We start from the raw sequence: 15,899 nt of genomic DNA on the forward strand, positions 1-15,899 counted from the left end.
AACAATAAATACAACTAGCTAACAAAAGGATGTCTTAGGTCAGTATATATAAGACCATTTATACAGGATATAAGTAGTAAATAAAATGTGTGATTTTTTCAGTAAGGGACAGAGATGAATTTCTGCATGAGGTCATAGCTGAAAATGTGGCTTGGTCCAGTCCACTTACTTTAAAATAAAATAATAATAATAATAATAATAATACTAATAATAAATAATTCAAAGGCAAGCAGCGCATTGGTATTGCAATTAACACCGCTTTATCGCACTTTTTGGTTCTTTGGTTTGTTTCTGAGATGTGGTGCTGTCTGCACAGTCTGTTTGTTCTCTCTGAGTCTATGTGGGTTTTTACTAGTCTCAGGTCTTCGTCCATAGTACAAGTATATGCTGAGGGGTGAGCTTCTGAAGTATCAGCAGCTATGTCAGAACGGATGCAGCAGGAGAATGTGAGTGCATGTCTGTGTATGCATATATGTGTGTGTGTAATGCACTCACACACACACAGACACACAGTCACACACACACACATAGACAATGCATAGATGGACTATGAACAATGCACAATTTTGACTGTGGAAGCACCTTGTACACCAATGTTACCTAGAAAATTTTGATAGTAACAATCTGAAAAGCACAGGTATGCCAAATGTACCTCTATGAATAACTACTAGAGAAAACATCATTGTAGTCCTTACCAGACATTGTATCAAATATATCAATCACCAGCTAAAGTAAAACAAAACAGTTATACTGCTGACAATATGAACAAAATATGTAACTGCAGGAGAATAAAAAAGAAAGAAATAATGAATGAATTACTGTTCGCCATACTATTAGGCAAAGTATTACAGAACACATCTACAATTGACTAGATAGCATAATTATTTAATTGAATCAATAAGTTTCAGGTTTGTTTGTGATTATGCAACATCTTACAGCAAATGAAATCTGCCATCAAACAGCCTAGGAAACGGGGAGAATAAATACAAGGACACATGCTACCTGGAAGTTGTTACCATTTGTCCGTCCCCCCAGTCAATTTCTTGTAGGCTGAGATGAAGCGCACTGCAAATGGCTTTCTTGAAAAAAGTACCGCAAGAGAACTAAAGCAGTATGACAGGATCCATGTTGCTCCCTTCAATTGCCAGTTTTAACAGTACTAAATTAGTTTGAAGTAACACATTTGCAAATAACCATTCTGTCAGCTATTCACAGAGCCCTCATCTAAACCCAGTAGCACCATTTCTTATCCTGAAACTGAAACAAAACCACACTCGTACCAAACTAATCCTAATTTATACATTACAGTGAGATCTGCAGTTGCTTCGGTGGGGCCATTAATTGCAGTTGCACAGCACATAAACAGTTCTAAGTGTGGCTAGAAAAGGAAGTCTGAACAGGAAGACTGTTTTTTCTTGTTTCTTTTCTCATATGGAATGTTTCGTTCCTACTGTGTTTACCTTTCTGCTTCTCACTGCAGTTGCATCGGAGTAACATTGCTCTGAAGTGAAAAAAAAACTTTTAAAAATGAGAGTTAGCAGCATTTCAAGTGGACGTTTTAAGAGAGCTAAAATGAAAAAAATTAAACTGGAGGTAAGTTAAAAAAATAATCCATATAATCACCAGATATTTTTAAATTTATCATGAAGTCAGAGTCTTTAATTATAAGCAAGAGATTTTTTGCCTTTACTTTCTCCTGACTTCATTTTTAGGAGTGAATTTATAAGAACAGAAATATAAGCATTTGTACACAGATTTTTACTGTGATATGCCTGACTTATTTTGTATGGTTGAAATGTACTGAGTAGTAGCATGCTCATTGTGAAATATATGTTACAAATGTTCTTCTTCTTCCGGCTTTTGCCGGTTAGGTGTCGCCACAGCGGAACTCCGGCCCGCTAATGATTGGCAGCAGATTTTTACGGTGCCGAGGTGCCAGCTCGACGCCCAACTTTCAACGAAGGCACGCCCATTCACGCATGTCTTTCGAAGGTCACTCGACCGCGCGGAGGACAGGCAGACTCCACATAGAAGGCGCACCAGTCGAGAATCGAACGGGAGAACCTCTTACTATGAGGCGACATTACAAATGCATTAAATTAATTTATTCATACAATGTAAACATTTAAGTACTTACAGCGCCAAACAATGTAACTAATAAAAACAAAATCTTACATTTTTCATGGATCTTCATATTTTTTTGTAACTGTGCTTCTTACCTGCAAAAACATTCACTTACAGGGTAACTTCAGCTAGGTACCAGTGAGTGTTTGAAGACTAATTTTGGTAAAACAATGAGATTGGAGAGATCTAGAAAATTGCAAGATGAGCAATCCTTTGGGTGGATAAGAGAAAAGCTGAAGCAGGAAACTGTTATGAATGTTGGACCACACTGCAGTTTACAAATAGTACCTGGTTTTCTGGCAGGTACTCCCTTCACTATGATGTAGTACAGCCTTGGAGTTAACACACAGTATAGGTGGCAGGAGTTGTAGGGTACATCTCAACTGCAAAAATATTGCTTTTGCCTTTACAGGGGGCTGTGTTATCCTGCACCCCTGATATGGAAAGCTGCACCTCCCCTGCACAACTGTAAATATGCTAACTCTAAGGTCATGTTACATTTACGTAAATGAAACACTTGTTTTTGTGGAAATCCAAGTGTTCACTTAGCTCTGCAACATGGTAATGTTTCTAATTTGTGTTGTAACATATGTTACAGTGATCCTAACAATCATCCAACTCCAATACTGGCAGGCAAGCAGCAGCTGCAAATGATTAAAGATCCATGGCCCAGAAAGACCTATTAATAGCTGGTTGTAGCATTCCACATTAGATAATTTAGGATGGTGTATGTTGTACTTGTCTATACTGTTATACCTTAAATTGTTGCTCCTCAGTTTGACTGCATTTTTCCTGTATTTTTTGTATATATTGCTACCTCAAAGCCCTTAATTCTCTGGTTTGGTTCCTGGCAGTGATGCCTTCTGCATATAGTTTGCATGTCCTCACTGTGTCTATATGGGTTTCTGCAGGAGGCTTTTCTTTCTTCACTTAACCAAAATGCATGTGGGAAGGTAAATGATTATGCTCAAAACTGCCCTTTGTGTGCTTAATGCAATGCACTGATGTTCATTCAGAAATGATTCCTGCCTTATGTTCACTCCCTGTGAGCCAGAACTGGATAAAGTAGGCACTGAAACCAGATAGAAGGATGGATAAGTACATTGACTAGGGTCTGAATAGTGCTCTGAGGCTAAAGTAACATTTAAACATATACTATAGATTGTAATGTTTTGCAGTTTATGTGCTCAATATTTGTTTTCCATATATATTTTTCCTTTCTTCTTTTCTGTGTTGGGTTGTGTTCCCCTTCTTATCCTCTCTTATGTCATATCTTTCATGTAACCACTTTCTGTTATAGCAGTTGCCTATTAGTTACGTACCATATTGATACGTGTGTTTTTATAACAGTGTATTCTATTCTTCCAAAATGCAGGTATTTTTTTCCTTTATACAAATTACTCAGCAGTGAATTACTATATTGTTATTTCTTTCAACTCCATTTAAGCAGTCCTTTGAATTACTGTATGAAAGTAAATTGAGTCGCACAATTTGTTGTAACTAGGTAATGACTGAAAAAGGGTGCTTGTGATCTAATCTGCATTTGCTCAACAGTGAGTAAATAAAGTCCAGTTTTGAAGACTGCCTGTTAAATTTGCATGTATATTAGACATGAAGCATGTTGGGAACTGAGGTTTTGAGTTATAGATGACATAAACACAGAAATGTGGCAAGTGGCAGCAGCGGATAATTGGCTGGTGTCCTCGTCACATGTAATGCATCCCCTACCTGCTGTGTAATCTGCTGCTCCTGGATGCACTAATGCCTGCACATTCCTTGCCCTCAGTAGATACATCTTGTGTCTGTACCCTATAGTAGATGAATCTTATGTTTGTACCCTATATACTTTTCCCAAAACCCCTGAGAAAGAATCCCTCATTCAATAATGCAGAGATTCTTATTGCCTTACTCAGGCTAAACTCTTATAATACCATATGTATCATAGATTTATATATTCCCCCTGGCAATATCATCAGCAAAGCAGAGGACATACTGTCCTGAGCATCTACTCATATACCCCAAGAAATCATCATCTTTGCGGACCTAAACATAGACTGGGTCCAAACTGCATCTGATACCCTGACTACCAATGTTAACCTGCATAGTTTCTCTCAGCTCATCAATACACCAACAAGATATTACAAGCCCCCCTGTAAGGCGTCTACTCTAGACTGGATTCTCTCAACTAAAGCCAGTAATGTCTATAACTATGGCACACCTATGTGACCACCTGCTCAGTTTTATGAGCAGGCTTGTATGCAGTCCATTAAAACATCACACATACGGAACTGTGCATTACCTATCCAATTTTGATGTCGATAATTTCATCTCCACTCTCAAGCAAGACAACTGAAATATGCTAAAAATCTCCTTTAGATGAAGTCGCCATCAAATTTAACAAGTCCTTTAAAAAATATACTGAACAGCCATTCTACCAGCAGGAGAAAAAGAGTTAAACTTAATCTAGCAAAGTGGCTATCTAAAAACAGGAGGCAACTAAATGTGCTTAGAAACAAGGCCTGGAAAGCATGGCACACCATCAAATCCAAGGAAAAACTTCTATACTACAGTCTGATGAAAAAGAAAACAAACACAGTGTAAGGCATGACAAAAAACACCACTACTTTAACTTAACAGCAGGCACATGAAAATAATCCTAAAAAAATTCTGGTTATCAGTCCAAAATCTACTAAACCAATGCCAAGGTCAGAAAACCACTCCTTGCCCAGAGGAAATTTCACCAACAGTTGCTAATTTATTATTTATTTATTTATTTTACATTTGTTGACCGGGCTAGTCTAGCTGGATACATGTCCATTTTCAGTAGAGGCCCGGGGAGAAAAGCTCCACAATAAAAATGGGTTAGTAAAATCAAGTGTTGTTATACATTCAAATAAGAAATATTATACAAAAGTAGGTGTTACAGAGAAAAAACTGGTTCATAAGTATTACTAGCAAAAATACTTTACAATAGTGAAAATAAGCAAGCATAAATATATATATATATATATTTTTTTTAATTAAGGGTGAATATAAAGGTTGAGAAAATAGAAAGTTTTAGTCAAGGTTTGTAAAGGACAGAGCTAATGAGAATTAAGCACAGGATTTAGCTGCTTTTTGAAGGTTCAAACACAAATACTATACTAACCTAGAAAAGGTTTGAGGGGGTGAAAAAGGGTAGAGGGAATAATAGTTTAGTCAGAGTTAGTACAAGGACAGAGCCATTGAGACTTAAGCAGAGTTTTTAGCTGCTTCTTGAAAATGGGTAGAGAAATAATAGTGGTGAGTTCACGTGGAAGCTTTTTCCAGACAGGTCCAATACAGTTGGCGAACAAACAGTCTCCAGCTTTGTTGGATTTATAGGGAGCTGCTAGTAGCTTTGTAGCGGAGCGCAAGGATGATAGATTTCTATAAGGAGTAATAAGGGTACTAAGTATTGTGGTGTTAGAAGGTTGATAGAAGATTTTGTGGGTGATGGTAAGTTGCTGTAGTCGTATTTGATTTTGTAGTTCCAGCCAGCCTAGCTGTTTAAGATTAGAGCAATGATGGGTTCTAAAAGGGGCTCCTGTGGCAAATCTTGTAATATTATTATAAGATACTGCTAGTTTATTGAAATTAGATTTTGATAAGTTTGTCAAAATAGGTGAGGCATAAAGAAGGGTAGAGAGCAAGTGTGTTTGAGCTAAAGTACTTCTGGCTAAGGTAGTTAGGAAGGGTTTGAGCCTGTAGAGAGATCCAAGTTTTCTATTGACTGACTTGATGGTTAAGTTAATATGGGCATCGAAGTTGAGATTATGGTCTATTGTGACACCTAAAAGTTTGGTAGTTGAGTCAGGGGATATTATTGTGCCATTGTTTGACATTATATCGAAGGTAAAGGTCAAAGATTTCTGTGATGGGGTAAAAAGTAATAATTTAGTCTTTTTGGATTTAGTAAGAGGCCATGCTGATAGAACCAGTTTTCAGCTGCTGTGAAGACTTGTGTAGTGGTCTGGAGCGTAATTGGGGAGGATGCTGAACATATCAGAGTTGAGTCATCGGCATATTGTATACATATGGATTGAGGAAGGGACATATTTAGTTTGTTAATAAAAATAGAAAAGAGGAGAGGTCCCAGTATTGAGCCTTGTGGCACTCCAATTGTGATGGGAAGAAGAGATGATATTTGATTATCCCAAAGAACTGCTTGTTGTCTATTTTCTAAGTAGGATTTAAACCACTGGATAGCTTGACTGTCCAAGGCAAATGATTTGAGGATGTTTAGTAAGAGGGAATGGTTGACCATATCAAAGGCCTTAGAGAGGTCTAAGAATAGTGCTGAGGACAGCAGGTTGTTGTTCCGATGTTTATTAATATGGTCTGTGAATGACAAGAGTGCTGTAGTAGTGCTGTGATAGGGTCTAAAACCATGCTGGCAGTCTGCTAGTAGGTTGTTTTTGAGAAGATGGTGAAATAGTTGATGATGTATGCATCTTTCCAAGATTTTTAGCTAATGGAGAAAGTAAGACTATGGGTCGAAAGTTAGCGAGCTCGAAAGAGTTACCACCCTTGTGAAGAGGAATGATATGAGAGACTTTCCAGAGGGTTGGAATAAAGCCTTCAGTTATGGTTCGATTAACTAAGATGGAGACAGGAAGGGCAATTGCTTTGGCTGCAATTTGTAGGTATTCAGCTGGGAGGAGATCAGCTGAGGGGGTACAAGGTTTGAGTTTTGTAAGAAGAGTAAAGATAAGATCAGTTGAAACTGGTTACAGTTTGAGAGAGGGGGGATTTTTGTTGAGGCTATAAGGTGTTGGCATGAACTGTGGAGATAAAGTTGAAGCAAGAGAGGTGACAGTGTCTGAGAAAAATTTGTTGAAAGTATCAGCGATTTGGTTAGGTGTGCTCTGAGTGAGGTTAGAAGGAGTGGGTGTTTTAGAGTTACCTGGATGTAGTAGTTTATTGATACTTGTCCAGAATTTGTGAGGATTTTGGCGTTGGGTATGTTGGAATTTACAATAATAATTTCTTTTATCAAGGAATATAAGTTTCTTTGTTGCATTCCTAAGTTGTTTAAAGGTTTGGTGGTCAGCTGGGTTTTTGGTACTACGCCATTTGGCCCAGGTTCTATTTCTATGCAACATTTTTTGTTTGGTTTCTTTTGTTAGCCAAGGAGCAGGCTTTGCTTTGGTTTTAATTAATCTAGTAGGGGCATGGAGGTTGAGGATTTGAAGGAATTTATTGTTAAAGTATGAGACTGCATCGTCTAGAGGTAAGTATTTTAGTGGAGACCAATTACATGCTTTGAGTTCTAATTGGAAGTTAGTTTGGTTGAAATTGCTTTTGTTCCTGGTAGTTCTAACTTGAGTATTATTGGAGATGGGGATTTTTTTTTGGTGATAAAAGTGATTAAATGGTCACTGATATTATCAGGTAGTGTGCCTGTAGTATAAATCATAGAGCTGCTATTGACTAGAATCCAGTCAAGGATGCTTTGTTTGGAGCTGGTTTTGTTAATTCGAGTGGGGACATTAATGGTTTGATTAAAGCCATAGAGGTTTATGTGAGAAGTGGGTTTTTGGGAGATGCAGGAATTCCAATCAATATTAAAGTCACCTAGAAGTATAGTTTCCTGAGGGAAGGAGTTTGAGAGCCAGTGCAGTAAGTTTTCAAGGGTATTAATATTGTTACCTGGGGGGCTATAACAGCAAATGATATAAATGGATTTGTTAATATTAATTTGTAGTTTGGTGATTAAGATTTCACTATTGTTTTGTAAGGGTGGTTTTGTATCTAGTAGGGTAACCAGTAGTTCAGTTTTGTAAAGTATAGCTATACCTCCACCCTTTTTGGTGTGCCGGTCAAGTCTAATGATGTTATATCCTGGAGGTAGTATGTCATTATCCTTGGTATCTGCTTTTAGCCAGGTTTCAGTTAGGCAGAGGATATCGAAGGAATATAGGTCAAGGAGGGCATGCATTTGTGTTGTCTTATTGTTTAGGCTGCGGATATTTAGGTGGGCTATTTGGAGAGAGTTCTGATTGGGGGTATGAATTGTAGAATTAGCTTGATTTACTATGGGGATGGTAGGCTGGTGATTCTCTGGGCCGGGATTGGGATGAATGTCACCATATAGGAATAATAGCTTCTGGTGACTATGTAGGTATTTGGAAGGTTTGGAAGAGATTGAAAAAGGTTTCTTGTTTAGAAAAAAATTGATATGAGTTGCTCTGTGGTAATGAGGCATGAGGTAGGAAGCTGATGAAGTTATATTGATGTGCGGTTGTGAGATATGGAGAAAGTATAAAGTAGTTTGTTTTAGTGCTAGTTGAGATTCAAATAAGTTTGTGTTTTTATAGAAGGTAAGGGAGTAAGCAAAGAGAAGAGTGTTTAGGAGTAGGAAGGAGGAGAGTAGGATGTTTTTTTTTAGAAATGTGTGGGTTATACATAGTGAGAGAAAGTGTGTATTAAGAGACAGTAAATAAATAGGTATAATGAAGGGGAGTAAAGGTGAGTAGTTGATTTAAAGGAGGGAGTTATTTAGAAGAAGAACAGATAAGAGTATCAGTAAGTGGGCGGAGTTGCAAAATTCCTAAATTAAAGGGGTATGGCTATAGGTTGATGGAGTGTGGGTGTGGCTATTGAGCTATAAGTCTAGGACCCCTGGGGGTTGGTGGGAATTGGGGGTAGGGTAGGGTAGTGGAGTGAGCCCGCAGGGCAAAGGAGAAGGAGAGCCAGAAGCTGAAAAAAGAAAAACAATCAGTCAGTTTGTTTGGGATCACTCCCAGGGTCAGGTAAGCTATCCTAGAGAAGGAAAGTAGTATGATGTAAATAAGGCAGAACAGAGAAACGTACAGGGAAATTAAGAGGGTAAGACAGTGTTAAAGTATTGGAGAGATAACAAATTACTAGAAATATGGGGTCAAAGTGGGGAGGGCAGGAGGGCAAATCGGGTAGTAGGGTAGACTAGTTGTAAGATAAGAGACTGGATAGGAAAAAAGTTCCTTAAATTTAGTGGGTTTGGGAGAGCAGGGGTCAGGAGAAAGCCTCAGAAGGGAACAATAACACTACGAATGAGTAGTTACAAGAACCTAGCTTAGGATGTTTCTCTATGTAAGGGAATTCCAAATGGGGAAACAAGAGAATCCTATACTGCCATCTAGTGGCCTTGGATAGGAATTACTACCCTAGATTGTAAGGGTACTAGGAAAACAGGCACAGGTTAACAAGGTGGGCAGGAGAAAAATAAGAAAGAAATGACTGTGGCACGCTGCTGGCAGACTCGAGGCAGAGCCCTATCCTAGGACAATAAACCACCATCTAGTGGCTCAATAAAATTCATTAAGTAGAGAGGAGCAATAGACAGTACATACATGCAGCAGTCCTTAGGGAGGGTGCTGTATAGGGTTCCGTGAGAGAACTGGTATTCCACTTTAGCTTGAGGAGCTTCAAAGGAGGGTAGTCCGCTAGGCAGGTGGTCGCAACAGGAGAGGACTAGGAAATAGTACAGTGGACGAGCTGTAAGGAAAAGATTAGAATACTGAGGTTACAATAAGCACTTAAAAGAGAGCAGGTTAATAGCTAGCGGGTATTCTATAACAGTTCGAAGGGAGACCAGTACAGTAGATTAACAGAAAGAATGAACTAACTAAGAGTGTAGAAGTGAGCAAGACTGTAAGATGTAATTAGATGGGGAAAAGGCCAGGAAGGGGGGCAGGCTGCAGATTACACACACCAGGTAAAGCACTGCCAAGGGGGGAGACCCTGAAAGTCTCTAGGGTTGGGACAGCTTCTTTAAACAAATAGATAAATCCTTCTGCAGCAGTCCTATACCTTGACAAAGGTATAAGCTTCAGAGGATACTATGATTCCACAGTCGCATTAGCGTTAAGGAATCCAACATACAAATCTCAGGTTACAAGCGACTGAGCACTAAAGTAGTTATAGCTAATAAGGTGACTAGAGTAATGTGTTCAGCAACCATAGAAATACCTTATGGCTATAAGTGTAAATGCGTGGGAAATTGAGGGGTTTGTAAGAAATTAAATTGCTGAAAAAGGAATGCTCTTGGGAGCAGAGTTTCCAAAAAGTGGTTAGAAATCTTCTACTTCCTTTAAGAAGCAGGCCATTGGGAGGAGAGTAGGCGTAATGACTACTTTAGAGTAGGTATCTGCAAGGACGCCAACTATTGTTAGCCCCATAGTCAATCATCTTTAACGATACAGCTAACAGCGTTAAATGAGTTATAAATAGTCCTATAGTATTACCTGCCGCCTCCACTAGTCTATGTTATGGCTGCTACTAAGAAGCGGCAAGGAAGGATAAGAACATAGAAAAGGACAAGAGTCTGTAAGAAAGGTACAAGATTCGAGGAGCAAAGATAGACGTAATGTCAGGATACACAATTTGGAAACAGTAGCACTGAAAGAGAAGAGTACAAAAATCAGTGCGATACAATGGTCGACAGTGCAGTGAGCAAAAAAAGAAACATGTCTTAATATGAAGTACAACACCTTATAATTATATAGGTTCACACAATGACATGAAAACAAATAGATACAATTTAAACATAATCTCCTCAACACATCTGTGCGCAAGAACTTTATATTAACAAACTAGGTTAAATGCATTTGAGCATTCAGGCGCCAACTGAGGTAGACATGTACAGATCATAACATCCGACATCAAGAAGCTATATAATAATGTTATTCTGAGATCGCTAAATAAAGGCAGGAATATACACAATATTCCCTTCACTAACTACTCTAACAACAGCTTAAAATACAAAACTGTGCAGAAATATAAGGTGAGGCACAGTACAATAGCAACAACAGTTCATCTAGAGTCCATTTAAAGAGATCTCCGGTGCTAAGAAGATCGGTAACTAAAACCGCTTATCCTCCCACATTAGTGTGGATTGTCGGGGGGTGAGGCGTTAACTATCCCAACAGTAATCAGCCTCTGGCCCGTTGTCTATAGTTCTAAGCTGCTATCATTAATACGTACTGGCTCAGTAAGACGCTATTAAGGTTGTTATCACAGGTATCTGAAAAAATTGCAATGATGAACATACAATAAGGTATAAAGCAGACCAAATTACAATTACAACAGTTATAGGAGGTACTCACCTACGGCCAGGCCAGCAGCATGCAAGACGGGTACATAGTCTATGGAACGGTCCTTTAAAAATGGCGCCGCGTCTACTGGGGACTCTATAAATATATCAGAGCGGGAAAGTTGGGAAGCAGGTAGGCGTGGGAAGGGATGGAGGGGAGGGGCTAAGTGTAGAAATGATAGAGAGGATGTGGAGGTAACAATATGGAGGGGGGTAGAGTCTGGAGTAGAAGATCAAGAACTAGAGCAAAGGAGAAGGAGAGCCAGAAGCTGAAAAAAGAAAAACAATCAGTCAGTTTGTTTGGGATCACTCCCAGGGTCAGGTAAGCTATCCTAGAGAAGGAAAGTAGTATGATGTAAATAAGGCAGAACAGAGAGACTTACAGGGAAATTAAGAGGGTAAGACAGTGTTAAAGTATTGGAGAGATAACAAATTACTAGAAATACGGGGTCAAAGTGGGGAGGGCAGGAGGGCAAATCGGGTAGTAGGGTAGACTAGTTGTAAGATAAGAGACTGGGTAGGAAAAAGGTTCCTTAAATTTAGTGGGTTTGGGAGAGCAGGGGTCAGGAGAAAGCCTCAGAAGGGAACAATAACACTACGAAGGAGTAGTTACAAGAACCTAGCTTAGGATGTTTCTCTGTGTAAGGGAATTCCAAATAGGGTAGCCTCACTTGCCAAAGACAACCCACCATCAAAGCAACCCAAACCCAACCACAAATTGAAGCCCACTTCTCACTCAAACCTGTCCCTACCTCCACCATAAGAAAATATGTCCTTAAACTAAAAAGTAATAAACTCTGCTGCAAACAGCCTTCCTCCTTAACTTCTGAAAATTGCAGCTGAAGCTTTGTCATATCCAATATCTGTACTAATAAACAGATCCATTCTTGAATCTCCTAGTCATTTTGTAGAAGGCCTGAATACTTCCTCTAAATAAAGGGAAGACCCTCTGCTGACTATACCAACATCAGACCGATTGCTATCCTGTAACCATTATCTGAAATATTAGAAAAGTCTATCTATTCCCAGTTCCTGCAATACCTTGGCATAATCTTCTCTCCCCAACACGTTTTTAGTCTGAACTTACTGCCTTACTTCACTTTTCTAATACCAATAGTAAAAACAGAAATAATAGAAACCTAGTATCTTCCTTGTTCCTAAACCCGTTCAAAGCATTTGACACCGTCTGTCACCATAAGCTATTACTAAAACTCTCCTCCTCCCTGCTCTTGTGGTTTAACAACTACCTAACAGATCCCAAGCCATCAAATGGCAGCAAGAATACTCATCATTTCTACCCATTACTGTAGGAGTGTCACAAGTTTGCATATTTGGACCTCTCCTGTCTAGCATATTTGTAAGTGAGCTACAGACTGCCTCCAAGCACGCCCCTCATGTACAATATGCAGATGACTCCACAGTCATCTGCACAGCCTCTAACCTACAAAAAACTTTAAGAAATTACTCAAGAATCATTTACATTCATAGAATCCTGGCTAGATAACTCATAACTCTTACTTAACTCCCCCAAAATTAAACTACTACTTTTCACCCCTAAAAATGTCTCCCAAAGCAAAACTCTTGTCAGAATCACTTAATTAAATAACACTGATTAAACAGGCCCCTAACACCAAACTCTTAGGAGTCACCATTCATGACAACTTGAAATTTGACCTACACTTCCAAACTGCTTTTAAAAAAAAATCACCAAAAGCTCGCTCTCTTATATAGAACAAAAACCTACCTAACAGACAGTACTAGAGAAACCGTAGCAAAGCCTACCTCCTATCTATCCTACTGTATGCCTCCCCATTCTATACTAATCTACAAATTTCCACATAAAGCTGAAACAGTGCTACAGTGAAATAGCTTGCTTTGCTGCAAATTGCTCGTTTAAAAGTCATCAATGTTCTGCCCTTAAACAATTAAATTGGACTGAACCCCCTCATCATCTCCACTATAGTCAGCTACTACTAGCTTATAGTCATACTAACCTGATTAGTATCCAGCACTAAAAGACATGCTTCAACACTACCCATCTTACCAAAGTTCTTCACTCTAAAGTCAAACTACTCCTGTCTGTCACTAAAGCCCAAAATGCATTGGGAGACTGCATATATTCAAAACTCTGTAGCTACCCTCTAGAATGCCCTTCCACATGCTCTCAACCGTCTTGAAAACTAACAAGCTTTCAAAACACAACTAAGAGAACACCTCTGAGAATCCTGGCTCCGTAGCTGTATAGCTGCAGGATAAGTATTACATCTCTGCTTTTTTCCTCCTTTTCTGCTATACCTCTGCTCTCCTCTGCTCTATGTCTTCACCCAGCACATCTTCTACCTATGACTCTTTTAACTCTCTTAGCACTCATTTCATTTATATCTCAAAGTTAAAGCATTCTTATGCTATCCACCCTTTGTAAATAACTCAGTACTATGTACTGTGAAATCTATCTTACTGCACAATTATTTATTTAACTATATCTGTACAGAGTATAATTAGTATAAGAAGCCTTACTACTGTATGTGTAGTTACAGTCTTATCTATTTTGACATTGTAAAATTATTTTTATTTTAATTGTATTCTGCCTGACATTGTTGATATAAAACATATGATTTTGATAGTTTTGCATGTAATGGAACTTTTCTCCCTGGGCCTTTGTTCCCAACTAGACAAGTATAAAAAATAAATAAATCTCCACTGTTTTTGTACTAACTAACCCTTCAGGAGATTGTTATGTTTATCTATCCCTCTGGAGGAAGAAGTATTTTCTCTAGTTACCACTAAGTCCTCTGCTACCTTCGATTTGTACCTCTTCTCCTATTTTCTAGATGATTCTTCTGTTTGAACCTTTCTTATTGCTTTGAGATACTTTGATCAGATTCCATAACAGTTGCTCTTAGTGTAAGTCTGCCCTAATTCTGAAAGATTTGCTCTCAGCATGAGTGACTTATTTCAGTGTAAAGCCTATTTGTAAACAGCTGTAGTCCGGGAGCTAGATTCCAAAAGACCTGCTCTCAGTGTAAGTGGCTATTTAGACTGGCAGCAAGTCTTTTGAAATCGGGCCCTTTGTTTGTGTTATTTCTTGTTCGTCTCATTTTCTGAATGCTTCTTCTCATTGAGCTTTGCTTATTATTTTGAAATACTTTTTTACTGTCACCAGTGGCAGCACACATATGCACACACACTCTCGAACAGCCTTTTAGCTCTTTCTTCAGTGATAATTGCAAATCTCAGTTAGTATATTCTTGAATAGGTTCTGATCCAAACTGCTTTTCATTTTAGTTGTAGCCTTCATACCACATTTATACTGCATGTGCCAGAAATTTAGAAACCTGTTCAGGAACATTGGTTGACTTAGTATGCTACTCCCTGCCTTTGTGTTATTTGTTTGTAGATATGTCTTTATCTATAGCTATATATATATATATATATATATATATATATATATATATATATATATATATATATATATATACACACACACACACACACACACACACACACACACACACATATATATATATATATATATATATATCTCTTCTGTTATATATTTATTTATTTGCTATTTGGGATATAGAACTGATCCACATGGACCTTTTTTGATTAAGCATGGGCGCATTTTCAGGTTAAGTGAATTGCTCAGAGTAGTATAGTAGGAAAATGGAAGTTGAGGGGTTATGGGAATCAAACCATGTAATGAGCAGCTCATTAACAGCTCATAGCCTTAACCTTTTGTGCTACCTGACAGTTCCTATAATCCCCAATATATCTGTTTACTTATTTCTCAAGTTATTTGTATGACGACAGGGATATTATTTTTCCTTTTTATTATTATTACCTCTTGGCCAGATGTTTTCTTTTTCCATTCAGATTTTATTTACTACTTGCATTTCTTTGCATTTAATTCCTTCTGCAGTATGCCCAGCCTCTCCATACATTTTTTTCTGACTTTTCATTCTGCCTTATTGCGTATTGAAAATTCTAGTGACATTGATACTAGGCAGTCTGTCTTTTGTTCTCTGTTCTTTCTGTTCTTTGAAGCAGATTAGGCTCTGTCCAACCCCATGTGGTACCCATTTGTAAACCCCTTCTATCACATTACTCTTCAGTGACTCTACTAACTTTGACCCTCTATGTCTTATTGAACACCCAGTATGTCACATGGACTAGCACCTGTAGGCTTACCACCAGAACAGCATACTGCTTTTAATACTTTATGACTGACTTTTAAACATTTCACTATTTTCTGTGCTGGTTACACCAGCAGTCCTCTCCTTAGTCTATGAACTGTTTAATTAATTAAACAAAATTTGATTCACTTGGCTTTATTGTTTTATTGCTAGTTACACTGACCTGAGTCCATTCACAGGTCCTGTGACTGACAATTCTTTAGTTTCTCAACATTTCTTTCTTTCTAATGTAATTCCATAATGTTCTCTTCAATTGAGATCTGACTAACTGGTCCATAGTTTCCTGTCTCTCACTTTCTCACTTTAAATAGAAAAGCAGAATGTCCTATATTTCCATTTCCCAAGTTCTACATAATTTTTGTGTGGTGCATTTCCAACAGGAGTTGTGCGTGTCACCAGTGTTTTAAGAATTATTGAGGATTCATTTCTGGCTCAATCACTTTGTGTACCCTGTAATGGAGATGTTCTTTCAGTTCTGTTTCTTC

General features: G+C 38.3%; 1 protein-coding gene across 1 annotated transcript in view; it reads left to right on the forward strand.

Annotated features, from left to right (window-relative positions):
- The first annotated feature begins 1,042 nt into the window (after nt 1-1,042).
- Nucleotides 1,043-15,899, forward strand: part of LOC122799317 (zinc finger protein 665-like) — a 209,856-nt gene continuing 194,999 nt past the window's right edge. Inside the window, exon 1 of the mRNA XM_044068285.1 lies at nt 1,043-1,593. Within this exon, the coding sequence (XP_043924220.1) occupies nt 1,528-1,593 (66 nt within the window). The 5' untranslated portion in view covers nt 1,043-1,527. The remainder of the gene's footprint in view (nt 1,594-15,899) is intronic.

Source organism: Protopterus annectens, chromosome 4.part0, assembly GCF_019279795.1.
Source record: "Protopterus annectens isolate FY-2018-M chromosome 4.part0, PAN1.0, whole genome shotgun sequence".
NCBI classification, from domain to species: domain Eukaryota; kingdom Metazoa; phylum Chordata; order Ceratodontiformes; family Protopteridae; genus Protopterus; species Protopterus annectens.